Source organism: Zymoseptoria tritici, chromosome 5, assembly GCF_000219625.1.
Source record: "Zymoseptoria tritici IPO323 chromosome 5, whole genome shotgun sequence".
NCBI lineage: Eukaryota > Fungi > Ascomycota > Dothideomycetes > Mycosphaerellales > Mycosphaerellaceae > Zymoseptoria > Zymoseptoria tritici.
Genome location: NC_018214.1, coordinates 818,209 through 844,960, shown reverse-complemented (window position 1 = coordinate 844,960; position 26,752 = coordinate 818,209). Strand labels below are relative to the sequence as shown.

The following is a 26,752-nucleotide window of genomic DNA, read 5'->3' as shown; positions in this document are numbered from 1 at the left end:
CTCCAAGTACCGTCGGGTTGCTTCGTCGAGACAATCTTGAGGAAGTTGCGGCGTCTCCGGAAGTGTGTCCTGACAAATCAGGCCGCAAATTTCCCCAGCTTTTGAGATTTGCCTTCAGAAATTCTCCAGCCCGCTACTTTGGATCAACCTCATTCTCACACCTCGACGACGCACCTCTCCACCTCGAACAGTCCCACTCCCCGGCATATCGACCGTGAATATGGGATCTGGCAAGAAAGAAGGCGCCCGCCGGGAACGGCAGGGCAAGACTGGAGATGGCATGGGCAATGTTCACACCAAGGGCGAGAACTTCTACCGCAGCGCCAAAAAAGTGAAGACCCTCAATATGTTCAAGGAGGGAAAGCCGATCCGCAACGCCAAAGGAGACATCACACAGGCCGCTTCATTCCAGAGCAGAGACAAGCCAACCGCCCGAATCGAGCCCAATAGGAAGTGGTTCACCAACACCCGAGTCATTTCTCAAGAAGCACTCAACACCTTCCGCGGCGCAGTCGAGGCACAGAGCAAGGATCCATACAGCTACCTGCTCAAGCAGAACAAGCTGCCCATGAGCTTGATCAACGACAACAAGGACAAGGAGCGAAAAGACGGACTCATACAGCACAAGGCCAAGATACGAATTGAAAGTGAGAAGTTCGAAGACACATTTGGACCCAAGGCACAAAGAAAACGACCGCGGCTTGCTGTTGCGAGCCTTGAGGATCTTGCTTCCGCCACCACAACAGACTACGGCACATTCAGAGAGAGGCAAGAAGAAGCTCGTCTACTTTCAGGACTCGGCGATGAAGGACACGACGCTTTCGAGGCCAATCCAAGGACCGATCACGGCGAGCTCTCCACTGCGCGAGAGCCTGTCTTTTCGAAAGGCCAGAGTAAGCGCATTTGGAATGAGCTGTACAAGGTTATCGACAGTTCGGATGTGGTCATCCATGTGCTGGATGCGCGGGATCCTCTAGGAACTCGATGTCGGAGTGTCGAGAAGTACATCAAGGACGAAGCACCACACAAGCACTTGCTCTTCCTACTCAACAAGTGCGATCTGGTACCCACCAGCGTTGCGGTACGTCCATCCCCTGCTTTGGTTGCATTCACCCCTTGCCCTTGCCCCTGCACCATCAACGCCACTGCTTAAGTCAAGGTTTTCTCCGCCTTCAATGGCAATTCGTGGGTCAAATCTGTTACAGACGTGGGAGAGCAATCATCTCCTACCGATCCTCTGCCGTCTTGGCATGATCATCTTGGAGTTTTCGTGTCTCGTTTGAGTAGCGATCCGGATTCACTTTTGTGAACTTGTGATGGACAGCTTAGTAATGGGACATACAAACACATCGTTGCTTTTGTTTGCTTCTGCTCGAAGTTGATGCTTCTGCTCAGAGTACTGACTTGCTCGCAGGCAAAATGGGTCAAGCTCCTATCACAAGAATATCCCACACTCGCGTTCCATGCCAGTATGACCAACAGCTTCGGCAAGGGCACACTCATCTCCCTCCTTCGACAATTCTCCTCCCTTCACAGCTCCCGCAAACAAATCTCCGTCGGCTTCATCGGATACCCCAATACCGGCAAATCATCCATTATCAACACACTACGCGCGAAGAAGGTCTGCACAACGGCTCCGATTCCAGGCGAGACAAAGGTGTGGCAATACATCACGCTCATGAAGCGCATCTATCTCATCGACTGTCCTGGCATCGTTCCGCCCTCAATGACCGACTCGCCCGAGGATATCCTTCTGCGAGGTGTCGTACGAGTCGAGAACGTGGAAAACCCAGCGCAGTACATCCCCGCCGTCTTGTCAAAGTGCAAGCAACACCATCTCGAGCGAACATACGAGATGAAAGGCTGGGTGAAAGATTCCGAAAAGCCCTTCACCGAGAAGTCGGGCAAGGAGCGGACAGAAGAGAGTATCAGATTTCTCGAGGTCCTTGCACGGAGAGGTGGTAGGTTGCTCAAAGGTGGTGAAGCAGACATGGACGGTGTTGCCAAGATGGTCCTGAACGACTTTCTCCGAGGCAAGATTCCGTGGTTTAGCCCTCCTCCTGCTGGCGAGGGCGAGGCTGAGAAGGAGGAAGGTCGTGATGAGAAACTTGGTCTCACGCATAAGAAGCGGAAGCGTGAAGAGTTTGAGGAGAATCAAGCTGCGGTCGCGAAGACTGCGCCAGAGGAAGATGAGGAAGATGATGATGACTCTGAGGACATGTACGAGGAGGATGAAGATGAAGCGGGCGATGACTTCGAGGGCTTCGGAGAAGAGGCTGATGCCACTGATGGAGAGAGCACAGGTGGCGTTAGGATAGATGCTGGAGACAGCGATGAGGAGGCTCCTTCGTGAGCTGGTACAATGCAATGACTTGAGTGCTATGTATGCTCCAAGCGAACCACCAACCAGGTTCAGCCGCCTTTGTGTGTCAACGTCTTTGGTCGCTTGTGATTCATCTAGGCCGGGTTGTAGTCCGGAGTAGTCGCTCTTGCTGAAATCACCGCGAAAGAGACATGAGGTGCTATTTTTAGAATCAATTTGATCCCGTCTAGCACGATCGGCCGCGACGGTATGGCTACATATGCTCGAAGCACCAGAACGCCACGCCACCCACTTCTTCCCCGAAAAGCTCACCTTGTTAATTGAACTGCTCTGTCCGATGCGAGTGCAGCTGATGTAGGTCAATATAAGCCAACATATTTGCTCGGATCCCATTTTTGTTGACAGTGGGACTGCATTTGCTATGCAAGCCCGGTTTGCCTTGCGTGGTAGCCATTAGTATTGAAAAGCCACGGAACTGTCAAGCACAATTTGCTCGGATCAGGCCGGAGGTGGTGGAGGCTAAGTTGAAGTCAGCGCATGTCCTTAACATTTGATCGTAGCTTCGAGACGCAGCTCTGTGCAGTCCACTGGGGTTCACGCACCGGAATGTCGCTCGGAGGAGGTGGAGGAATAGAGTCGTATCCTCCGCTGGGTGGCGGTGGCTGCAAGAAAAAATGTTAACGCACGTCCAGGACTCTTCAGGCGCAAAGCTTCGAGACACAGCTCCGTAGGAGTGGGATCGAGACCCAGCACCATGGTAAAAGCGTCAAGACACAGCTCCATGCTTTCATAGGGATATATACGTACCGGTGGGGCCTCATAGCCGCCCATACCCGGTGGGGCACCATAGCTCTGGTAAGACTGCTGTTGATATTGCTGAGGTTGCTGCCTAAAGGTGAGAGCGCAAGGGTTAGCATAATGTACACGCGCCATAGGAAAAGAGGACATAGGCCGACAAGACGTGAATCCATGCTCATGAGCCGTTTTGCCGTTCGATGACTTACCATGGTGCTGGGCCACCTCCGCCGCCCCCGCCGCCACTATTGCCACCTCGGGCCCACGGCGGAGCACCTCCACTCGGCGGAGCGGCGTTGTAGCCTCCGTTGTAGCCTCCATTGTAGCCTCCACCGCCTTGATGATGATTGTCCTGTCCACCACGGTTGGCCCATGGCGCAGGAGCTCCTGTTGGTTGTTGGCGCTGCTGCCACGGCGCTGGACCGCCAGCTGGCTTCTCCCAGGGCGCTGGCTGTCTTGGTGGCGGTCCTCCATTGCCTCCTTGAGGAGCAGCTCCTTCCTCCCATCCGATCTGGCGATTGGCGTTGGCGGTCTCGCTGCCACCAAGCTCCTTCATCAAATTCTCGTAGTCGTTGTCGATAGCGTTCTGAGGTGCGCGAGGAGGCAGGTTGCGCCAGTCGCTGCCACGAGAGCGATCAGGGCAATCTCTAGCCATATGTCCAGCGTTGCCGCACACACGACAGATGATAGTGGCAGTGAAGTTGCGCTCCTGTGGGCAGTCGTACTTGCGATGGCCAATTTCGCCGCAATTCTGGCAGGCTTGGTTCTCGTCATCTCGAAGGGTTCCATTGAGTGCAGCGAGTTCTCGAAGCTGGTTACGCTTGAGCTCATTCTGGCCCTCGGGAATGGAAGCAGCCTTTGATGGGTTAGCGATGGTCCGGCTTCTCCATGTGTGATAGACACTTACAGTCTCAATGACATTGTGAATCAACTCTTTCGCCTTGTTAACCTTCTCCTCCGTGTCCGCCATGATCAAACAATGGAGATCTTCGTCCAGGTTGCTTGAGTGAGCAGCATCAGATTTGCCCTTTCCTTCTTTGACAGAACCTTTTCCACGAATCGCAATCTTGGCGCCTGATTGAGTTTCCATCTTCTTGAGCGTGTTACCACGAGGACCAATGAGGAGTCCAACTGTTAGTGAAGAAAAGCTAGGTGTTAGTAAGAGTTTGTGTAAAGGCAGGGGTATGTGTTAGCAGCAAGTAGTTAGTGCGGCTTTTGATCGCCGGTAACATTGAGCGCAAGTAGTTGTGCAAGAGCAAAGAATGGGATGTGAGTAGGGTCTGTGGGTTAGGGAGCATACTAAAGTTGATCTCTGGGTAATCGTTTACGGGCACGTAGACCTTCTCCTGGGTCTTCGTAGGCCGACGGTAGTCAGCTGGCGGGTGGTAGCTCGGGATGATCTTCATCGCCTTCTCAATCTGCTTGTGCCGCTCATCTTCCAGCTTCTTTCTGTATCGGTATTCGCGGGTGTTGACACGCTTGCCGAAGTTGTCGTACTGAGGCGCAGGGGAGGGAGAGCTATAGCAGAAGTCAGTATTTCGTGGTCATGTTGGACGGGAGGCATGTTGACTCACCGATCGCCATCAGCAGGCACAACATCATTGATGCGCAGCTTCTGACTGATCTCCTCGATGCGCAAATGAGTAACATAAGCGTCCAACTGCTCAGCGGTCATGGGCGCCGTGATCGCAGTCGGCAGATTCATGAGACCCGCAGCCTTGTTATCCGATGCATCTCCCCATCGATTGCGCTTGCGACGCTTTTTCGTGCCATCCGGATTGAGCTCTGGTACTCTGCGCTCGGGGCTGCGGCCACGCTTCATCTCGCGCGGAGCCTCGGGTGCGGCTGGGGAGTCGTCATCGCCGAAGCGGCGCTTGCCCAGTGGGATCGTGTTCGCACCGGTCTGGCCGACGTTGCTTCTCCACGACATGTTGGCTGATGTTGAAGGATGTTCAGTGAAGCAAAGTCGAGGTCTGCGCGCGAAGTCGAAGACGCAGAGAGCGCGGGAGACGGTAATTAAGAATGACTAAGCCGAGTCACATTCTGAAATATGTCACATGCTGAGATCTACCGCAAGACACCTTCACCAAGTAGATGAGGGTTTCATGCTCTTGAATGCAAGGTAGATTTGCACATGTGTTTGCTACTTGTCTTCGAAAGTATCATTCATTGAGGTCTTCTTAGACAAGATCCCATTTCGCCAGCCTCCCAATCCCGGTCCCTGCGTTCCTGACAATGCACAGCCTGTTCTCCTCGCCCTCATGTCCACGTGCTCTCTCCAGCAAGACGCTGCCAATACCCGTGCCTTGACCCTCCCCAAGATTGTAACTCCCCGTGGTGATGAATCCGATGAGATCCTCCTCGGCTGGACAAGCAGGGTAGTCACTCTCGCCGACCCTAGGCGGTTCGATCAGCGACTGTACCAGTCTGCGCTGCACAACGTGAGCCGGCGCATCTGGCGGCAAGCGAGGCAATCCATTTTTTGGCCCGCGCTGCTTGATTTGATTCTTGGGATGAATCGCCAGCCATTTCTTGCGCAGCTCCCTGTTCTTATGCTCATTGGGCAAGCGATAGATACGTGCGCATGCAGTAGGAACGCCGCGATTGAGTAGATCGACGCGGACAGTGGCCAGTGGATGGTTGCGGTTGGGCAACGAGTCGATTTGAGCAGGAGATCCTAGCAGCGTTGAAGCATCCGCCATAGTGCAATGCTCGAACTTGGGTGCGTTCGCCGGTGTAACGTCCGGAGCACTTGCACCTCCATTCGCTTGCGAATTGTCAAGTGTGGTGTCTCCCGAAACGAGTGTCTCCCAATCGCATGCCCAGCCTTCTCCAAGCTCGCCTTTCTCACCATTGCCGATGTCCACAGTCTCCCAATTGACTCTCTTGCTCTTCGGTCTTCTCTTCCACTCGTCCATCCGTCTCTTCCGCTCCTGCGTTTCCCACAGGCAGCCGGCAGCCGTGCCTGGATAATCTTGAGGAAAGGAAGGCGTTCCAGTCTCGAAGGCCAACTGGCGCTTCTCCATCAGGCCTCCAAAGCGAGGCTGCCCACCTGTAGCCAGGGGATAATACATGACACTGTACCAGACCGGTGCCACGCACTTCCAAGGCAACAGGACTGTCCACGACGCTTGATCTCCCTGAGCTGTTTTGGTACAATACATCAGAACGGGAATGCGAGGATCGGTAGCAACGGGTGCTGGGTATGATCCGGGTTCGGCCAAGGTCTTTCGGCGATTGATCGCCTTTTGCGTGGGTAACTTTGAGGAGGCAGTATGCCTAGATCGTCTGTCGAACAAGGAGATCGCGACAGGGGCACCATCCACTGGCCAAGTGGTGATGATCTCCAGGAGTTTGTCATGTTCATCTGATGTCCTGGACATCTGGACTGTCCGTGGCGGATGATGAAGACGAGGATCCTGCGCATCGAATGAGAGCAGGACATCATCTGGCAAACCAGCAGGATTGCTCAGTCCGGCCAAACGCTTCCACGTGGACACGAGTAAAGTTCCGGCGGTTTCGGCTGATGCGATCGCCGCTCCCTCGCTCGGCCACAACGCGCTGACAAGAGCCTCTGTTGCGCATGGTCCGGTCATTTCGATACTCCCAATTTGATACCTGAGATCCTCGACCGTGACTTGAGGTTTGGCAACCTTGGCAGCACGCACCACCTCTTCCCATAGTTGGGCAAATGCGGCAGGATGCACTCGGACGAAGACACTGCGCTTTGTTGAATGTGTAGCGGCTGCCGCACTATTTGCTTGCGCAGCAGACCAGATGACCACCACGGGTGCTATGAGGCTGTGAGGAGACTCACGCTGAGATGCGAAGCCTTGCCAGACACGCTTGCCAGCCCGCCACTTCTGGCCTTTGGTCGCCCACATGCCGTTACCAGTGTCACGGACACCCACCCCGAGAGCTTTGAGAACAGTCTCAATACTGTTCTGCTGCCCCTGAAGCTCAATAGTGCTCATGTAGCTCATGTCCCAAACCACGGCTCCGCGTTCGTTGGCCGCTCGATGAGTAGGACGGTAGCTCTTCACGGTTGGAGTCAACGGCAACGCAAATCTCCAGAGGGGAGCGGACGGCGGCGTCATTCGAGCCCGTTTTGCATGGAACATGTGAGTTGGTAACCATGTTTTGTCGATTTGACGTTTTCTGAATTTAGCTTTGGGCACAGGGGGCGTCGCGAGATGGGCTTTCTTCGTCCTTGACTTTCGTGGTACGATGCCGGTAGCCGCTTTCACGGTAAGTTTGTCTGTATCTGATACCACTTTGGGACCAACGCCTGGCTGGGCAGTCTTCTTCTGCTTTGCGCCCAGTGAGCGCAACCTCTTCAGTGTCTCCTGTCTTAGACGCATATGCCTTGTCGGTTTCTTCTTTCGTGCTGTGCCGTTCGGAGTACTGTCCTCCGCCATCTGTCATTACTGTTAGCTCCTGGCATCTATCTCTTGCCTGCATCTACAACAACTTGCCTCCCTCTTAGCTCGCTTCTGCAATCGCTTGGGTACCTTTTTCGCGTTGTGACTTGCAGTCCGACGTCTCAGCTCTTTGGGTACTTGCTGAAAAGCTCTCTTGGTCAAGGCCTTTTTGCTTCGTGTCATGCCTTCCTCCAAGGCACGAATCTCATACTCTCGTGCCTTTACAAACTTCTCCACATCCAACTCGCCGTTCTTCAACGCGGCCGAGGAAAGTTGGGTGGACAGCATTCGGGCATCTCGCTGCTTTGACCGATGGTCAGGCTTGTGTCGCTTGTTCTGGTCATTCTTCGTGTTGCTCTGGCCTGTAGGTGGTTCTTTGCGTTTTTTCGAACCCGCATTGGCTGCGACAGGCCGTGGCGTATTCTGCTGTGCCATTGCTCAACTTTCAGAAATGGCACGGCAATTTGGAAATTTGAGAGGCGCATACTACATCTCCTTCACCTCGTCCAAGAGTATCGAGAATGTCGCAGCTAGACCTGAACAGTCATCAAGTGATGTCGAAAAGATGGTTCAAGTGACGAAGCGGACTCAGCGGAGCAATGATTTAAAGTTCTGCTGACTACGACGCGTTTTGCAGCGCGTCCCGTCGGGTCAACCTTGAACTTCAATTCCACCTCACTGCTGACTTGGCTCCACCATCACTCCACAGACATCACCGCCAACATGCCTTCGATTACGCCGCAGCGGCGAGAGAGGGAGGACGACGACGAGAACTCGATGCCATCAGACCAAGGAACTCGCTCCACCAACAAGCGACAACGACGAGATGTAAGCGACGAGGAAGACGCGGACGATGATGAGGTAACCTACACAACACAGCGTCAACAGGACGGACACTTCACTGACGAAACAACAGACGGAGCGCCCCTTGTTCCCAGATAGCTATCGCCGCTCGCCGAAAGGCAAAGGCCCCAACGATACCCAGGAACACAAGGCCGGCTCGATTGTGCGCGTGACACTTACCGATTTTGTCACCTACACGAAAGCCGAATTCCACCCAGGACCGAATTTGAACATGGTCATCGGACCTAATGGAACCGGCAAGAGCACTCTGGTCTGCGCCATCTGCCTCGGACTCGGCTGGCCACCACAGCACCTTGGTCGCGCAAAAGATATCAGCGAGTTTGTTAAACACGGCGCGAAAAAGGCCAAGATCGAGATTGAGCTCAAAGCCGATCCAAAGGGCGACTCGCACAATCCCGTCATCACCACCATAATCAACAGGGATGGAGGGAAATCTGCCGAATCCAAAACTCAGTTCCTCCTCGATGGCAGGAAGAGCACCAAGAAGGCGGTCATGGATCTCGCTCGCAGCTTTTCAATTCAAGTCGACAATCTGTGCCAGTTTCTCCCGCAAGACCGCGTGGTCGAATTTGCTGCGCTTTCCCCCATCGACCTACTTGTGGAGACGCAGAGAGCCGCTGCACCGGAGCAGATGTCAAAGTGGCACGAGCAATTGAAGGACATGCGGAAGAACGAGAAGATCAAGCAGAGTGAGCAGCAAAGCGGCATTGAGCAACTGAAGAGCATGGAAGACAGGCAGAAGTCACAAGAGGTGGAGGTAGGTCGTATGCGTGACCGAACAGTCTACCTGGAGAGGATCGGTGCTCTCAAGAAGATGAAACCTTTAGTGGACTGGGTGATGCTCAAGAAGGAATACACAGCGGCAAATGACAGGAGGAAGGTTCTTCGACGGGAGGTGAAGAGCTTAAAAGATCTGGCCGAACCAAAGCGGCAAGCAGTCGCCATGAAACAAGAGTATCTTACTCAGGTGACCCAGGTGTCCGAGCTGCGCGCTAGGCTACTGGAGAGGACCGAGCGAGATGTCGAGGTCAAGCGATCCAAAATCGACAAATCTCAGAAAGAGCTCGAGGAGAAGGAGAGAGAGATCAAGGCAGAGAAGGAAGGTGGCGCTAAGGGCAAGCAAGATATGATCAAGCTTCAGGCCGCGATTCGCCAGCTGACAGTAAGCATGGCAAGTCCTCCGGCCGAATTCGACCCTGCAGCTATGAATGAGAGGATTCGAGCGCTGAGAACGCACAAACGCGGCGTTCAGACGACTTTGAACAATCTCGGGGCTGAGCTTGACACCTTGACCGAGAGCCGAAGACAGATACAGGTGACCATCGAGAACAAGAACGAGGAGGAGCAAAGTCTGCTGTCACAAGCAGGTCGGCAGACCACCAAGCTTGCGAGGGGATCAAGGGATGCCGCCACGGCGTGGGAATGGATACAGAAGCATCGAGGCAGCTTTTCCGGAGATGTTTTCGGACCTCCCATGATCGAATGCACCGTGAAAGATGCGAGGCTCGTGGACGCCGTGGAGCAGGTGATCGGGAATTCAGAGCTTCAGGCATTCACAGTGACCAGCCTGGCAGATTTCAAGATGCTCTTGAACCAGCTGCAAAACGTCATGGGACTGTCTGACGTTAGCGTGCGCGTATCGCTGGGAAATATGGCCTCCTTCCGCGCGCCACATTCGGATGAGGAGCTCCATGCGCTAGGGTTTGAGTGCTGGATGATCGACATGATCGAAGGACCCGAAGCCGTGCTTGCAATGTTGTGCGACAATCGCAACCTCCATCAGACCGCTTTTGGTAATCAGCCAGTGCCAGACACCATGGAGAAGGAATTGGAGCGCAGCTCGATCAGTGCCTATGCAACATCATCGAAGTTGTACAACATTACTCGCCGCCGCGAGTACGGCGACGGCGCGGTCGTTACCCGCGTCACCGCTATCAAGAAAGCGACTGCTTTGACCGACGCGCCCGTGGATCAAGAAGTTCAACGTCAGGTGAAACGTGACATCAGCGAGAACAAATACAAGATTGAACAAATTGACGAGGAGCTTCAAGGTTTGCAAGCGAAAGTGGCACAGACCGAGAGGGAATTGACCCAGGTCAACGAAGAGATCAAAGCTCTGGAGCAAGAGAAGAAAACGAAACAGGATCAGGACACCCACTTCAAAGGATTGCCAACAAAGCTGGAAGGCGTTCAAAACAAACTCGACAGCGCGAGGGAGTCTCTAACGCACCTGAGCGCGCGGGTGCTGAAGATCAAGGAGGCGCAGGATAAGCTGTCCCAGGACATAGGCCAGCAATGTCTCGACTACGCGAACGCCGTCTTGGGACTCCGTGATCTCAATTTCAAGCTCTTCGAGGCGGAGATTATGCGAATTGAAGCCAAGTCGGATCATGAGCAGCTGAAAGCACAGCAAGCGGACGAAGAACGACTGCTCAAGGAGCGTACGAAAGAAATGGACGAAGTGGTGGAAAAAACAGCCCAGCTCTTGCAACAAGTCCGTGATGATGCTGAGAAGTGCAAACGCATTGGCGAAACCTTCACCCCAGCCGAGACTGATGTACAGAGGGAGGTCGCTGAGTGGGAGCCGCAAAGACTGGAGACCGAGATTGTGGCCGTACAAGCGCAACTTGACTTGCTCCACGGCGGTAACGAGAACATCATCCGCGAATACGAACAACGTGCGAAGAATATCGACGCCAAGCGAGCCAAGCTCGACGAGGTTGAGGCGTCGCTGAACGAGCTCACCTCCGAGATTACCAAAGTCAGGGACCTTTGGGAGCCACAACTTGACCACTTGATTGCTCAGATCTCAGATGCGTTTGCTGAAAACTTTGCGGGGATCCAATGTGCCGGGGAGGTCGGCGTGTTCAAAGACGATGACTTTGAGAACTGGGCCATCCAGATCAAAGTCAAGTTCAGGTACGTTTGCGCGAGTATGCCGTAGCCAGGGAAGAGACACTGACCAATGGCACACAGAGAGAACGAACAGCTCAGCATCCTGGACTCTCACCGCCAATCCGGTGGCGAGCGTGCCGTCTCCACCATCTTCTACCTCATGGCATTGCAAAGCCTCGCCAGAGCACCATTCCGTGTTGTGGACGAAATCAATCAGGGCATGGATCCACGCAATGAGAGGTAAGATGGAAACCTAAGGTCCTGCTTCTTTCGCAATGTGGCTGACAATTCAACTCACAGACTCGTTCACTCCCGTATGGTCGACATCGCCTGCGCCGAGCATACTAGCCAGTACTTTCTCATCACTCCGAAACTGCTCAACAACCTCAAGTATCACCGGAACATGAAGGTGCACTGCATCGCTTCCGGGGAGTACATGCCGGACGACCATCGGAAGTTGGACTTTGGCGAGCTGGCGAAGAAGGCATTGGCTATCAAAGGCGGAGCTGCATGAGGCATACTCGTGAAAGAGCAAATGTGTTTTTGCAGCTCACTGATGCGTCGGAAGATCATGCTGCGCACATGTCAATAATAGTAGATACCGACGGCGCGATCTCTGGGTCAAATATCCAACCCTCATCACGCCGTCGCAGCTTACTCTTGGCGACAGAACCGTGGATCATACCTCTCGAGTCAACGAAATGGAAGTTCCTAAAGGTCATCGCCTGACGTCTCCGTGATGCTTTCAATTCATAGTGTGTCTACATGCATGACGCTACGGAGGACGACGTGATGTTGTCATTTCGTCTGATGAAACAATAGCTCGAGTCCTACAATCTTCCCTTCGTTATCGTGAGATTCGTGACCTTGTTCAGATTTGAGCCTTCGGTACTCGTGAAGCCTGTGGCCCACCTCTCTGCCTGTACGAGCGCGCTGCCGGTAAGCGCAGTCGTATAGCCCCTTCACTTGAATCCTTCGGCGCTGGCGAACTATCTTGCTGAACTTCACATGACAGTGAGACTCCGAGGTTGCAGTCTTTGCTGGCAGAAACAGACGTCTAGCGATATGAGATGGAGTATCACATGTCGCACCGAGGCCGGGGACGGGAGCCTGGTGCTGAATAAGCAGGACTGGAAAGCCGCCCGGCGGCGGCCCGGCCGATCCTTCTCTTCATTTGCTGTTCGTACGCCAGGGCATGTCGAAGCATGCTCAACGATGAATCCAAGGGAGGAGCAGTCTCGACGCTCGATGGCCGAAGAGACTCTGGAGCCTCAATCGGCTGACGCCGGCAACGCAGCCTTGCGGACATCAATGTACGGCAGTGAAGGCGCCTTGAGCAAACTCTGTCGAAAGCCTCCGGGCGACTCCGAAACTCTGGGATCTCGACGGAAAGACGCAGGGAGGCCGATCGTTCGCGTATCGACTGAGGTACGATGGCGTGCAGGGCTAAGAACTCAGAACTGGTCCGCGGAGCAGATATCAAGCGCAAAGTAGGGCTGGCTACGCCGTACTCTCCAGCCCCCGACTTCATGAACATGGCGCGCGATCACCTGATTCGGACGATCATATGATCTTCTCGTGCCTACCGCATCAGGCATGCATTGCGAGCCCGATCCTATTCTGTTCATTCCACTGCAGTTTTGGCTTTCGACGGACTCTTCAGCGACCGCACTTTCGATTGCAACACATCGTCTCAGGTCATCACGCATACTCGGTCAAAGATCGTGTTGACTCTTGACAGTCCTTGCAGGATCCTGATCATTGGCAGGCCAGGCAATTTGCAAATCGAATGACGAACAGCAGAGGGCCGGATACAGCGGTCATCGTTGGCCGTCGACTACCGTGAGAAGTCCGCACTCTTCGTCCAGCCATGGCAAGTTTTCATGGCACTGAAACGCCAACGTACGCTTCGCATTAGGGTGATGATTGTTGCCCAGAGTCCGCGAGTGGTGCGACGAAGGCGACGGGCGCCCAGCAGCATCTGCATTTGTTCCAAATGCATGCAACAAGATTCCTTTGCTGTGCTCGGCATTCAGAGCGGGTCGGCAGTCGGTGATACAAAGCCCGAGTGCTGGCTCGCCTTGACAGCGACCAGGGCTTTCACGGCTACCACCAATACTACTCGCCACATGCAAGCCACTTTTCAGGTTCACGCTCCAGCTGATTAATGACGGAATTATTATGGAAGCGGCATCACCTTGGAGATACCAGTGTACCACTTTCAAGGGCCGGAAATCTTTCTCCGAGAATCTGTCGATCTGATTTGGGCTCGGCATTGAGAGCAGATCCACGTGCGTTGTGGCTTGCGCTCGCAACCGTCGGCTGACTGGACATGCTTTAAAACCCGCTTGCAGTACATCTTTCTGCTGCAGCGGCGAGGACGCTACGGAACTCCTCCGAGTTCATGAAACACCAACTACAACCACATATAGATCTCTGACTCTGCTATAAGGTCCGATGGTCGACTCAGTGACAACGACCCTCGGCCATGAGAGAGCAATCACACGTGGCTGCTCCGCAACGTCGAACGCGTTTTCTTTTCTGGTGAAGACCGAAGAGGCTGACCGGTACCACGGTCCGGTAGCGCGGCCGTCCCGTGGTTCTGAAACCAGACCTCTTGTCACCTTCGACCCCTCCAATGGAACGGGCTCCACGTCTTCACCGTTCATCTGGCAGTTCAGCAGCTGGGCTCACTCAACTCACCTTTCGTTACACTACCTGACATGGTGGATGTACGATTTGACGACCCAAGGGTCTGACTCAAGCATGTTGTCTGGAGTCCTATGGACACAGCTGGATTTACGACGCAAGCCAGAGGTATCGGATACCCAAACGCACTTGCTATGCAAGCTCTTGACTCGTGGACATCTGTATCAGCAGAGAAGTCAGCACAATTGCCCTAATATTTGCAAGCTCTTGCTTAGACTTGTTCTAGTTTGAGCTTTACACCCGCCTGCGGCTCCGGCGCTGCTGATACGGACCACTGTGGATCATACTGTACAGCATGCGCAGCTTCGCCCGATCGACCGGGAACCCTAACTGCAGTGCCTCCGGCTTGTTTCTTCCGCCTTCGGCATTAGCACATCTGCACACTTTGAGGTTCAAAGCAGTCACGATTGACGACACCTTTTTACCAACGAGCTCGGGCTCCAGACGTACCTTGCACCGTGCCGCGGCACTGGAGCTCCGGTATGCCACTACGGTGAACGATCATCGTTGAGATACGATACAGTTGGGGTCCGCCATGCCGATCAGGCGATGCCCCACTAATGACCAACGACCTCGAGCGTAACCCAAATGAATGCGACGACATGCGTGGACCGAGTCCACCGATACAACTCATAGCCTTCGCTTCACGAGCAGTGCCGCAATGTTCGACTCAGAGATGGGCATTCGGCCTGCAACAGCGTTCTCCCGGCCCTCGCGAGTCACAACAGGAGGTACTTCTGAATCCTGGTCCCACGCGAATCGGCGTGATACTTTACGCTTCGATATATGGGGAAAAGGCTTTTGGGGCCCATTCGCCCCGGGGCGACTTCTTTCAAAGCTGAAACAAGCTTTCGCGCATGACGAATTAGTCAGCTCCTCCAATGAGAATGAATAGCGAGAGTGTTGCTGATTCTGACAGGGCTGCTCATCAAACGTAAACTAGCTGCTCATCTCATGCAGCCGCATGGAATATGTCGCGACCAAGTATGTGCAACATTTGCCACGTCAGAGACCACGCTGGACTCCGTAATCTCGGAGAGCAACCCCGAGACGAATCTTGGGCCCTTCAGCTCGGACTCTTGATCCTGACAGCCAGGAGGCACAGCGCTGGACCCACTCGATTGTGGCTTGGTGGATACCAGATGCTACAGACTGCACGGGTCGATGCCGGAGTTGCCATCGTTGAGATCGCCAGCCTGCGTTACCTCGCTGGCGAGTACATGTGCTCTACACCTCAAAATAACGACACACGCGCTCATCAACATCGCATCCCTGCAAGTGATTGCGGCTTTCGCGGCATGAGACGATGTCGTCAAAACTGATCTCTTTCTGGAGAAATCTTGGACCATTCGCTTCGACGGACAGACTCCACTGGCGATCTGGACTAGGGAGGCCCTGGCGAAGCTGTGGTGTATTCGACGTCCTCTAGCGTATCCGGTGTGCTGGTAACGCCGCGAGTTTGTGTTGGACATGGTGTGATAGACGCAAGAGCCACAACGATGCTTTCCCCATCCCTGGAGATTCGTCTACTATGCTGCGCCTTTCGTTCGATCATCAGCCAATTTTCGGTGCGCCGTCACCGAGGTCACTGCAGTCTAACTTATTGTTCCCTCCCTTTACATGTGAACGTCTGCCGGCTTCACATCCTTACCTTTACCTCTACTACTGCACGACCCTCGACGTACATCAGCCGCTCTTCTTATCAACATATATATGCGTTGACTTCTGCCAGCGGATTGGTCGCTGGCGATTGACATCGCGTGCACGTCTGACGCACTGTCTTGCTGCAAGACTAGAGTCATGCTTTCCACGATCGCGCCCCATACCACGGCTGCTTCAGGCTTGACCATGCTCGCCACCTCACGTACAGCTGCCGATCTTAAGCCTCTAGAGTCGAAACACGCCAATCTGGCGAATGCATCTTTTCCGCCGGAAAGCACACTTCTTCCATTGCCAGCGTTTGCCAAAACCGGACAACGACCCGCCAAATCAAAGCCCAGCAAATATCTCTTCAAGTCTCAATCCACTCCGCATCTGCGAGCCCGCAACATCATGTCGGAATCCGAGCTACAAGCCAAGCGGAACAAACTGGGGTATCAGCGGATCTCCATTGCTTGCGGTATGTCGTTGAAAGTTCCCGATCGCACTGCATGTTGCCGTCCCATGCCGCATCGATGCATGCTCCTGAGCTACCATCCCTTGCATTGCATCTTGCCGTTTGCCAAAGCTCTTACCCTAATCTCGTACTGACGCTTCCCAGCGCACTGCAGACGCCGCAAGATTCGATGCTTGATGTCGGAAAACGAAGGCGAGGGACGATGCGCAAACTGCATTCGTTTGAAGAAGGAATGCGTATTCTATCCCGTTGATCAGCAAGCTGCCATCGATGCTCAAGCCGAGTCATCAGCAGGTGGCCGCACCAACAACGGGTCTCGGGCGTCCTCTGCTGCCTCAATCTCACCACCGCTAGGAGCTACCAGGCCTTTCGATCACCAACATCAGACAAACGGGAGCACATACTCAGTCTCGTCTGCAGACGATCGAAGCGTATACATAGGTATTCCTATCGCTCCGAGCCATAGTCAGCCACCCTTGGGCAGTATGAGTGCTCCTATACCTCAGCAGAGTCAATTCGAGCAATCGCATCGCGAATTTACGTCTGCTCAGTATGGATTTGCTCCGAGCGGAGACATGAGCTCTCTGGATCACCATGCGCCCAACTTCTCCCGACCTATTCTGACGACCGATGCTCATCTGGCGTTTGCAAGTCAACCTCCCATATCGAACGCAAGCTCATATTCCATCTCCTCACCGGTGGACGCTCCGCAATATACATACTCTCCCATCAGTCCTTACGACCACTCCTCGCAGACGCCACAGCATGCACAGTGGCCACTACAGCAACCTCCAGTCGTGCGCTCCATGTCCTACACCGGGCCTGTACCAAGCTATTCTCAACAGCAACCCAGCAGCATATACCAACCAGCATTCACTCAGCCCGAGCAGCGTCAGCCTCCCGTCATTCAGGCGCCCCAACAACACGATCCGCGGATGGTGCAGTACACAAATTACCACGCCACTCCACCGTCAGCGGCACAGCACCAGGCTCATGCATACATGCAGCCGTGGCCACCGCAATACCATCAGCATTATCAGGCGGTGCAACCATTGCAGTCGAACTGGTTCGGAGAGACGACAGGAAGAAGCAGCCGGCATAGCTAAAGGAGTGCAGGAGGAGAGGAATCCCGGAACAAAGAAGACGATTGCGAAATCCGTCGCGACGGAAGGAGGTGTTGAATGGCATGCAGTATTGCTGCCATGCCCGCTTTGCGCTGAATGCAAAGTCATCGCGGACAGGACGAACGAATGAACGAAGCTGCGACCAGCATGTTTAGCATCACATCCACAACGAGGATGACACCCGTTAGCGAGAACAACGGAACGAAGTCACCCAACGATTGACGAAATTTGGACCTCCCTTGCGAGTCTGGTACTCGCATGGGCCAGGTACCATCAGCCACCGCGCGCGCGAAGAAAGACAGCATCCAGAGCAGGAAGACTCCAGACCCGAGCTGGAACAACAGCATGAACAACGACGACCGACAGGGCCAAGAGAGGAGAAAGCATCATGTCAGCAGGTACGAAGGACACGAACAGGAGAGAGAAAGAGAGAGGAAACACAGACCTCTTGTATACTAGAAGGCGTAGGATCCAGACCTCGCCGGGCGCTGCTCCACACAGCTTTGTAAGACAGGATGAGGGAGAGTGAGACAGGGAATGAGAGCATATCGCATTCATGATTGAGATCATTTCACTGTAACATAGAGAGCAACGATTTGCGATGCGCTGAATTGTACGAACACACGACGGTTTGAGTGGCGAGCACCACCTTCCTTCCAACTTCGCCTTTACACGTTGCCCCAATTTTGCCATGGTCCACGGAACCTCACCAGCGACGTTCACTTTCACTCCGACGATCAGGTGAAGTCAAAACGCCGGTCGCACAAATGAGGCTGAAAACACACGTGTTGTACACGCGATGATCCATGCGGTGCATGTTGTGCCACGAGGCTTCGACCAGGGGAGGACAGTGACGAAGTCTAATGGCGATTTGGGCATGAACGGTATTGGGGGTGGCTGATGGGGCCACAAGAGGCAAATTTGCAAGCTCGACAGAGTCTGAATGAGAGCCATGTGGCATCGCATCGATTCGTCCGGCCCCCAAATGCCTCTTCAAGGCATCGAGGTTTCTCAGTCGTCATTAGGAAGTAAATTTGGTCGCATCTGTATCTGAGCTCCAATCCGTTCGCTTCTACGCTCGTGCAAAATCGCCGCCGGCGTATCGACTGTAGACATGCATATCGCGTGGTTGCATGCATGGTACCCAGTCCTTTCGCCATTTGAAACCGCTTCGTGCTCTCCTTTCACTCTTCTCGCATCTCTCATTGTCTGCGCCTGGTGTCCGTTCTGGTCTTCGCCAAGCCACGCCATATCGTAGGATGGCTTCAATCAAATCATCGTCAGAATTATCAGAGGAGTAGAGAGAGCACTGTCTCTCAATTTCCGACTTCGCATCCGAGCAAGACGCTCAATCGTCCCAAGAAGAGATCGTCTATTGCGGCAAGCGCGCGTTCTTGACCGGACCACCTAAGTTGTGCCAGGTCAGTACATGCGATAGAGACTTTTGTGAATGATTAAAACCATACTTTCGTCTCGAATCAGCGCAACGATCATCGAGTAGAGGTAGAAGAAGAACATGATGAGATGGAAGCCAAGCTTGACGAACGACTCCTTCTTATGCACGTTCAGCTTGCGGAAGATCTCGGTGGCGTCGAGGAGGTGCTGGTTCTCGAAGATCCTGTCAAAAGTTTGTTAGCGAGTGCCTTCGCGCATAGCCTCCGCGAACAGGGCTGGTGGTATGTGGGCTGGATCTGAATATCTGCGCGTATCCCATCTCTTTCATCACGCTCCTTGCGCAAATGCCATATTGAGTCCCACCAATCAAGCAAGTCCTGCCCTTCGAACACACAAGGAAACATATTCTCAAACATACTTTTTCGCATTCCATCCCAACAGCGGCAAGTTCAAGATCAACGGCAGCCAGTATCCGTTGATGAGGAACAGAATCGTGAGGAACGCGTGGAGTCCGGCTTCGGGGATGATGTACATGTTGAGGCGGTTGCACAGGTCGATTGGGTTGATGTAGTCGCATTCGAGGTCGGAGTACATGATGGTGAAGAAAACTTGGAGGAACAGGTTGACGGCATTGAGGAGGACGGCAAGGAGGAATAACCTGTGCTTGTTAGTGGGAGGCTTGGTCAAGACGATGGAAGTGCTGCGAGCAGGCGCCAGACATACCACGCTTCGCCGGACATGTTGACGGTTTGGAGGGCTCAGCGATCGCTGGGCTGTTCACTCGGAGGTGTTGTTCGGAGCTCTTGCTCGATCTTCTTCAGATAATAGCTGTCGCACGGAGTACAAGTCTTGCGATCTGGTCCTTGGTAGCTCTCTTGAAGCGATCGGTCAACAAAGGTGTTGGGAGGAAGCTACGGCTAAGTCTTCCGATGGCAAGCCGGTAGTTGTATCGTCGGTCGAGAAGTGGGCGGCAGAACACGGCGGTGATAGCGGTGCAATCGGTTTCTCTGCAGTAGATGGCACGAGAGGAGATGTCTCGGTGTTGAGGTGAGGTCGAGAAGTGTTGTTTGTTGCTGCAACGCCTGCGTGGAAAGATGCTGGGAACACCTAGCACTAGCCGCTTGGCGGCAATGACGATGCGTTCTGCGGGCAAGACTGGGATTACTGTCGCATGTGCAAGTGGGCGGAAAACAGGCTATTGCTTATCATTTTGCATCTCATGCCTGGCGTATAGTCACTGTGAAGATGGCTGACGAGTTGGAGAGCTTCAGATGATGACAGCAGACCGTGGCATTGAGCTACCGTTCATCCTATGCGCTACCATTCGTGCCGTTCGTTCCATTCGTTGCCGCCTCGATCTTCTTGCCGTCAATGCCATACCCTTCTGGCATCTGCACTTTCCCACCAGGACTGTCCTCAAACCTTGCCGTCAGAACCTCCACGCCCGTCTCCGTAACCAACAAAGTATGCTCAAACTGCGCCGTCCGCGACCCATCCGATGTCACCGAAGTCCAATCATCCGGCCATGTCTTATCCCTGTACGAACCAATTGTAATCATAGGCTCAATGGTAAAGCACATTCCCGGCTTCGCTTCTCCAAACGCCTTGTTCTTCGCATAATGCGGCACATTTGGTGCGCAGTGGAAGAGCTGGTTGATGCCATGACCGCAGTATGTCTTCACGACCTGGCAATTCCGTGACTTGGCGACCTTCTCGATGGTGTTGCCATAGTCGCGGAAGAGAGCACCTGGTTTCACTTGTTTGATGGCCTCGTCTAGTGCATCGCGGGAGGCTTCGACCACGCGGACGTTGTCCGGGTCGAGATGTCCAGACTCTCCAACGTAGTATGTCTCATTGAGATCGCCGTGGAATCCGCCGTGGTAGAGAGTCACATCGATGTTGAGAATGTCGCCGTCTTTGAGTGGTCGGTGGTCGGGAATGCCGTGACAGATAACTTCGTTTACGCTGGTACAGACGGATTTTGGGAAGTGGCAGTAGTTTAGCGGGGACGGGTAGGACTGTGATGGACATTAGCCAGGGATCCTCTTGCCTCGTGCGAACTGTTTCTTCTTACATCTCGCTCCATGCATGCATCGTGTACAATCTTGTCGATTTGGTCTGTTGTCACGCCTGGTTTGACTGCCTGTGCAGCGATATCCAACACCTCACGCGCCAGTCGACAGACCTTGCGCATGCCTTCTTGCTCTTCCTTATTCAAAATTTTGATCCGATTTCGTGAGAGTGTCTGTGATTTTTCATCAGCACAGTCCTGCCACCCAAGCATCCTCTCTGTCCACACCCACCTGTTCGCTTTTCGGGATGCCATTCTTCGCATAATCCGGAAGCTTTATTCTGTCGGGAACAGCACTACGCGGAGAGAGCGGATATACGGGTCGCAGAGGTCCAGTAAAAGGATATGCCGGGAAAGGGTTGAAATGGCCATCTGCGTCTGGTAAGGATACGACGCTCGGGGTGATGATGTTGGAAAGCATACTGTTCTGAGCCTTGTGGATGGTCTTATGTGTACTCTACGGACGGATGTCAGCGCGGCTGAATGAAATCGAGAGGTTGAGCGAGACAAGTGCTGTCTGCGTGCTGTGCTGCCGTAGTACTATTGTATTGAAGCGAACACTGACCTACCCAATTCCTCTTGAAGCAATCTTGACTGCAAAAGAACGATTCCTTGCCGATCTTCTGGCAGGTCGGACATTGTAGAGTTCCAGCATCTTTGTCACAGTCCGCGCCCTCACACTGCTTTGTCTTCTCCACCACGATCTCTTGCGCCGGTGCCTGGTCCATATTGGCGGCTCGAGGAGTGGATGTGCTTTGGGTGGATGTGGTTGCAGTCAAGTTTGGCTGTGGTCAAGGTGGGTCGCTCGAGCAGGCAGAGGTATAGTTCGTTCGCGGAGAGGATTTCCGTGCGCAGTATCAGTGATCTGTCGAGTCGCGAGGCGAGATGGATGTTTGCTGCTGGATATTCCTGTGCAAGAAGTTGTTTCCAGATATCGATTGCTTAGTCAGCAGCATGTCCGCCCGGCCTCCCAAGATCTACCCGGTGATCCGGAAAGCGAGACCGGCCTTGACCGGCCTTTGACAACTTGAATGACCACATCGATCGCGGTCGAGAACAATTTGGGCTGGAGCAAAGATGGCGACTTCGATTGAGCTGGAAGAATTTCACCACATGTATTCAATCTTGTTCAACAACATCGCTATCCGTCCGACTTCGTCCATTGCGCTCGCCGCGTGCATTATACGTACAGTGGAAGGTGACCGAGGAATCCATGACTCCATCACTCTTCTGCCCATAAGGGAGAGATTGATCCGTAATCGCCATACTGACAGAACAATCCTTCCTCAATTCGTCAGCAAGCACGACTGCTAAGACAATGCTCGTCTGAGTCTTGCTATAACCTCTCACTACTTATCAACGACACCACCAAGCAAGGCGTTGCATTCGCTTGATCCAAGACCAAATTCTCAAGATTGCAAACACTGCCAAATAACAACGGATTTGAAGCCGCCACAATGACCGAGACCAAAAAGTTGAAATGCGTTGTCATGGGCGCTGGACCGGTCGGCTCGCTGGCTGCATTGTACGCCGCACGGAGAGGATGGGATGTGGAAGTGTACGATCTTCGAGGTGGTATGTATTCACTTCAAAAGCCGTGGATATGAAAGCTTCTAATTCCGGAGAAGATCTACGAGAGCCGTCCACGACGCCTCTCAACTTCACGAAGTCCATCAATCTGGCGCTCTCGGAACGTGGCGTCAATGCGCTACGTCAATCAGGCTCGCCCGATCTCCTCAAGTCCATTCTCGACGAGACGATACCGATGTATGGCCGCATGATTCATGGCCAGGACAAGACAGGCGGCTTGACCGAGACATCACAGTCATATGATGTCCACGGCCGAGCAATTCAAGCCGTCGATCGAGGCAGCCTCAACGAGTCAATGCTTGACGAGCTGGAAGATCTTCCCAACGTCCGCCTGCGATTCCACCACAAAGTCACCGGCGTCGACTTCCGCCGCCGTCTGGCATGGCTGGAACAGAAAGGTCCATCTCGTCGTCAGAGCACCACAGACAATGCTCCTCGACCGAGTGGACGACCAGGCCGACCCGACGAGATCGAAATCGACTTCGACCTGATTCTCGGCTGCGACGGTGCCCACAGCAGCGTACGCTTCCACATGATGAAATTCGCCCGCCTCGACTTTGCTCAATCCTACATCGACACTCTCTGGTGCGAGTTCAACATTCCTCCAGCAGACCCCTCCGCCGACACATCCACCACACCATCCGCAAAAGACGGTTTCGCCACATCACCCAACCATCTCCACATCTGGCCCGGTTCCGACAAAATGTTCATCTCCATCCCCAGCTACGACAAGTCCTTCACATCGACTCTCTTCGCACCCTACGCCGACTTCCTCGCTCTCGAAAACGACCCATCGCAGGTCGAACTCTTCTTCAACCGCCACTTTCCCGGCGCCGCCGACTTAATCGGACCCTCCAATCTCCGCTCGCAATTCATGGAGAACCCTCACCTACCTCTCATCAGCGTCAAGTGTTCACCACACGTCTTCGAGTCCAGCGGCGTCATCCTCGGCGACGCCGCGCACGCCATGGTCCCTTTCTACGGCCAGGGTATGAACGCCGGTCTCGAAGACGTGCGTGTGCTGTTCTCTCACCTCGACAACCACGCCACAACACCCGAAGGCCGCACTGCCGCGCTGGAAGCATACAACGCCGAGCGCGTTGCCGACGCACACGCGATCAACGACCTCTCGCTGGCTAATTATTGGGAAATGCACGTCGGTGTGACGTCCAAACTACATCTCTTACGGAAGAAAATCGAAGAATTTCTGTCTGATAAAATTCCTAGTACCGGGTTCGCAACGCAGTACAGCCGGGTGAGTTTCAGCAACCAGCGGTACTCGGAGGTGATTCGAGTTGTAGCGAGGCAGAAGCAAATTCTGGTGCAAGGCATGTTGGGTTCTGCGATTTTGCCAATTGTCGGCTGGGCGGCTTGGATTGCGTGGAGGTGGCACAAAGGAACAGGTGCACCGGAGTTGAAGAGAGGGATAGGAGCGGACTTGCGGAGAGGAGTCGGAGTCGCGAGAGACGCGATTGGGAGGGTCTTCCGTTGGTAGAGTTGTGTGTTGTTGGGTGGGCTGTACGAGTATGTGGGAGGAAATCCGTAACAAGAGGTCGGCACTAGGCATTGAGACCATACTTCTCTCAACCGCAGATATCGCTCGAACCGCACCGCTGACACAAGCAGTGGTCGCGAAAAGATGGCAATGATATATCTTGCTCCAATCTCCGAAAAGAACCCCTAGGTTTATTCTCTTCTCCCACTCACACACACACTCACGCACGCACACCAAAATCGTCAACATGGGCTGGTTTCCGCTCAAATTCAAGAAGGCCAAGAAGGTCTCCAACCCTCCAGCCGACCCAGTCACCGGAGTAACTCCATACACCCGCCCAAACACCACCGTCACTCGCCTCACCCGCGCCGACCGCACTCTCGACAATTGCCTCCCACCCTGCTACGAGAGCCGTCTCTTCACCGACGCCTCGCAAGTCTTCCTCAAACAAGTCGACCGCGAGCGTTTCATGAGTACGTCTCCAACCCAATCTCTCCCATTGACCCATTCACACTAACCCTCACTCCCTCCAGACATCGTCAAAATCGTCCTCTCCCAAAACGGCACCCAAGACATCGACTCCTGCACCATCGACCTCTACTACCCCCGCCAGAGCTGGATCCCCGGCCGCAACTATCCCCTCTTCCGCGCCACCTTCGCAGTCACACACCCCGAGTCCTCGCAGCAGCTCCGCTCCACCTTCTCCGCCGCCCATCCGGGCGAAAGCCACGAAGAAGCTTTCGTCCACCTCGTCGCGGCCGTGGAACTGCGATTTGCCCAGCTCGCTAAGAGGCAGAATATCCGACCGAGCGAGAAAGAGGTGAGGAAGGAGGGTAGGAGGGGAAGGCAGATGGGCTTGGAAGGTGGGGCGTGCGCTGGGTTCCAGCAGGGTTGGGGGAACGGTATTGTAGCGCATGGAGGAAGGTCGGTGGGTTTGCAGAGGCGGGAAAGGGTGAAGGTGCCGAGGTATGGGACGCCAAAGGGGATGTATTTGCAGAATGACTGGGAGGAGGGTGGACGGTATTGGAGTTGGGATAGTAGTAAGAACACGACGCAGGGGGGTAGGTGGTGGTAGCGCTGGGTTCGTGGTCTTGGCGGGTCGAATCTGTCGATGTTTTCGTAGCCGGGTCGAGATTTGATTTGGGCGTGGCGTTGTATATCCATTCCTTTTGGCTCTCGGAGTTCTGCAGCTGTGCTTGCTCCGGAACTGTATAGTTTTACGCAATCATTTTCATTCTTCGTCTCTCGTCTCGTTGGTTGTAATCCATGTCCATCTGGACTCGTGAAGCGATATCGTGGCTTGGGCTTTCGCAAAGGAAGGCTTGCACAGTCACCTTGCTCCTGAAGACTTCGCCAAACAGTCATCCGATGAGGTGGTGTTGCCTGCGGACATTCAATGGTCGTGGATCTGACCAGGGTGCGAAGCACACAGTGCAATGAACCCTGTTGGCGGTCACGCAAGGGACCCTTGCGGTATTGAAGGGCAAGCATAGCCAAGTGCCAATCTGGCAATCGAGAGTCTCCACTTCATCGATCTTCATTCGATCTATTGTATGATCAGCACATCACTCATGCAATTCAGAGACGTATCTCGAATCTACTCACAGCTCAGACTTTTCGAACTCTACCTCCCTCTCCACCGACTCGTTTTGCGCATCCATGTATCCCTCCAGATCCAGCCACTCCGCCGCAAATGCAATCGTCAACAACGCCCAGTCCTCCACCGTATCCATATCCAAATGCTCCCCATCGTCCTCCATTTTATGCCACACTTTCGGAAACGGACTCGTGATGATATGCAAAATGTCCACCCCTCTCGCCATGAACGGTAGATGATCGTCCGACACGCCTCCTCCGGACCAATAACTCGTATCATCCTTCCCGCCCTCATACAAGAACATCGGCTCTGCAGCTCGCGATAGTCCCGCCGCAGCGCGCCTCTTCGCCTTGGAAGCGTGGTTCGGCGAGCTCTTGAACCTACCTACTTCCCTCAGCCGCTTCTCCGCGTCCGCCATGAGTTTGTACGCCCAGTGCGTGAGTTTGAAGTAACTCGGCACTTTCGGACTTTTCGAACCCAGTAGATCCAACAGCACGAACAAATCTATCGACGCCAGTGGTGATCGATATGTGCTCAACGCTCCGTACGCTGTGCCTTCCCACTCCTCCGCCAGCGATCTCGCACCGTACAGCGAGTCCGTATCCGTCCATGAATGAAATGCCTCTTCTCCATCCAGTAGAATGATCTGCACGCCTTTATGCCCCTCCTCATCCAGCGAGTCGGCTGCTCCTTCAGCCTGCATTTGTGCCCACTTCTTCGTCAATGCCGCGTCTATGCTGCGCGCCGCGTGCATGAGCATAGCACATGGTGCGGCTGAGTCCGTTGCTCCGATGAAGCCTTTCGGCTCGAGTTTACTGTCGTAGTGGGCTACCAGTGCTAGTCTTCCTACATCTCCGTCTTCTGCCCATGGCGGATCACGGGTTGCGATGAGGTTGTGAAAGGGAAGCTCTTCGCCGTTGGAGGTCGGTGTGGTCGATGTGGAATTCTGAATGGAGAGTTTCCATTCTGGGAGTTTGGTCGTGAAGAAGTCCACGAAGTGAGCGAGGACTGCGCGGGAGCCTTCGGTGCCGGGGACGCGAGTGCGGAGGATGGGAGCGAGGAGGGCACCGGTCTCGATGTCAAAGTCGGAGTCTGGAGAAGGGAGCGAGCGGAGGGTCGCGTCGGAGAGCGGGGTGTATGCTGCTGTCGAGCGGAGAAGCACCGGGAGGAGGAGGATGGGGTGGAGGAGCTTCATGGTGGAGGATTATGATTGATTGCTACTGTCGAGTGTCACGGAAGAGCAGACGACATGTCGGTGTCCGGAGTCGCATAAATATCTCCCGGTGATAGAAGGAAGGGAAACGTCTCACACCACGTTGCCGACAGCAGGGAGTGCATGCCAATGCTTCCTGGATGA

The 26,752-nt window shown here is 54.1% G+C and overlaps 9 protein-coding genes across 9 annotated transcripts; 4 read left to right on the top strand and 5 right to left on the bottom strand.

Moving 5' to 3' along the window:
• Positions 1-175: 175 nt before the first annotated feature.
• Positions 176-2,353, top strand: MYCGRDRAFT_71923 (uncharacterized protein; the record flags this gene model as incomplete). The annotated part of the gene is made up of 3 exons (XM_003852645.1): positions 176-1,081; positions 1,415-1,867; positions 1,913-2,353. The coding sequence occupies 3 exons, from the start codon at positions 221-223 to the stop codon at positions 2,351-2,353; spliced, it is 1,755 nt and encodes a 584-aa protein (XP_003852693.1).
• A 461-nt stretch (positions 2,354-2,814) lies between these two features.
• MYCGRDRAFT_71918 (uncharacterized protein) lies at positions 2,815-5,051 on the bottom strand (the record flags this gene model as incomplete). The annotated part of the gene is made up of 7 exons (XM_003852081.1): positions 2,815-2,842; positions 2,926-2,985; positions 3,131-3,212; positions 3,328-3,974; positions 4,026-4,249; positions 4,419-4,636; positions 4,693-5,051. 7 exons carry the CDS (start codon positions 5,046-5,048, stop codon positions 2,822-2,824), a joined length of 1,608 nt encoding a protein of 535 aa, XP_003852129.1.
• A 247-nt stretch (positions 5,052-5,298) lies between these two features.
• Positions 5,299-7,980, bottom strand: MYCGRDRAFT_100162 (uncharacterized protein; the record flags this gene model as incomplete). Its single annotated transcript, XM_003852080.1, has 2 exons — positions 5,299-7,536; positions 7,594-7,980. The coding sequence occupies 2 exons, from the start codon at positions 7,972-7,974 to the stop codon at positions 5,299-5,301; spliced, it is 2,619 nt and encodes an 872-aa protein (XP_003852128.1).
• A 282-nt stretch (positions 7,981-8,262) lies between these two features.
• MYCGRDRAFT_205455 (putative ABC/SMC5 protein) lies at positions 8,263-11,812 on the top strand (the record flags this gene model as incomplete). The annotated part of the gene is made up of 4 exons (XM_003852646.1): positions 8,263-8,400; positions 8,456-11,322; positions 11,380-11,538; positions 11,599-11,812. The coding sequence occupies 4 exons, from the start codon at positions 8,263-8,265 to the stop codon at positions 11,810-11,812; spliced, it is 3,378 nt and encodes a 1,125-aa protein (XP_003852694.1).
• A 4,043-nt stretch (positions 11,813-15,855) lies between these two features.
• Positions 15,856-17,229, top strand: MYCGRDRAFT_93114 (uncharacterized protein; the record flags this gene model as incomplete). Its single annotated transcript, XM_003852647.1, has 2 exons — positions 15,856-16,126; positions 16,268-17,229. The coding sequence occupies 2 exons, from the start codon at positions 15,856-15,858 to the stop codon at positions 17,227-17,229; spliced, it is 1,233 nt and encodes a 410-aa protein (XP_003852695.1).
• Positions 17,230-18,619: 1,390 nt separating this feature from the next.
• On the bottom strand, positions 18,620-19,702 carry MYCGRDRAFT_109418 (uncharacterized protein; the record flags this gene model as incomplete). Its single annotated transcript, XM_003852079.1, has 4 exons — positions 18,620-18,654; positions 18,714-18,865; positions 19,061-19,300; positions 19,366-19,702. 4 exons carry the CDS (start codon positions 19,380-19,382, stop codon positions 18,620-18,622), a joined length of 444 nt encoding a protein of 147 aa, XP_003852127.1.
• A 213-nt stretch (positions 19,703-19,915) lies between these two features.
• Positions 19,916-21,585, bottom strand: MYCGRDRAFT_71911 (peptidase M24; the record flags this gene model as incomplete). Its single annotated transcript, XM_003852078.1, has 4 exons — positions 19,916-20,660; positions 20,717-20,887; positions 20,946-21,170; positions 21,283-21,585. 4 exons carry the CDS (start codon positions 21,439-21,441, stop codon positions 19,953-19,955), a joined length of 1,263 nt encoding a protein of 420 aa, XP_003852126.1.
• Positions 21,586-22,170: 585 nt separating this feature from the next.
• On the top strand, positions 22,171-23,798 carry MYCGRDRAFT_71908 (uncharacterized protein; the record flags this gene model as incomplete). Its single annotated transcript, XM_003852648.1, has 2 exons — positions 22,171-22,288; positions 22,339-23,798. 2 exons carry the CDS (start codon positions 22,171-22,173, stop codon positions 23,796-23,798), a joined length of 1,578 nt encoding a protein of 525 aa, XP_003852696.1.
• Positions 23,799-24,958: 1,160 nt separating this feature from the next.
• On the bottom strand, positions 24,959-26,729 carry MYCGRDRAFT_71906 (peptidase M28; the record flags this gene model as incomplete). Its single annotated transcript, XM_003852077.1, has 2 exons — positions 24,959-25,344; positions 25,404-26,729. The coding sequence occupies 2 exons, from the start codon at positions 26,588-26,590 to the stop codon at positions 25,326-25,328; spliced, it is 1,206 nt and encodes a 401-aa protein (XP_003852125.1).
• Positions 26,730-26,752: the final 23 nt, after the last annotated feature.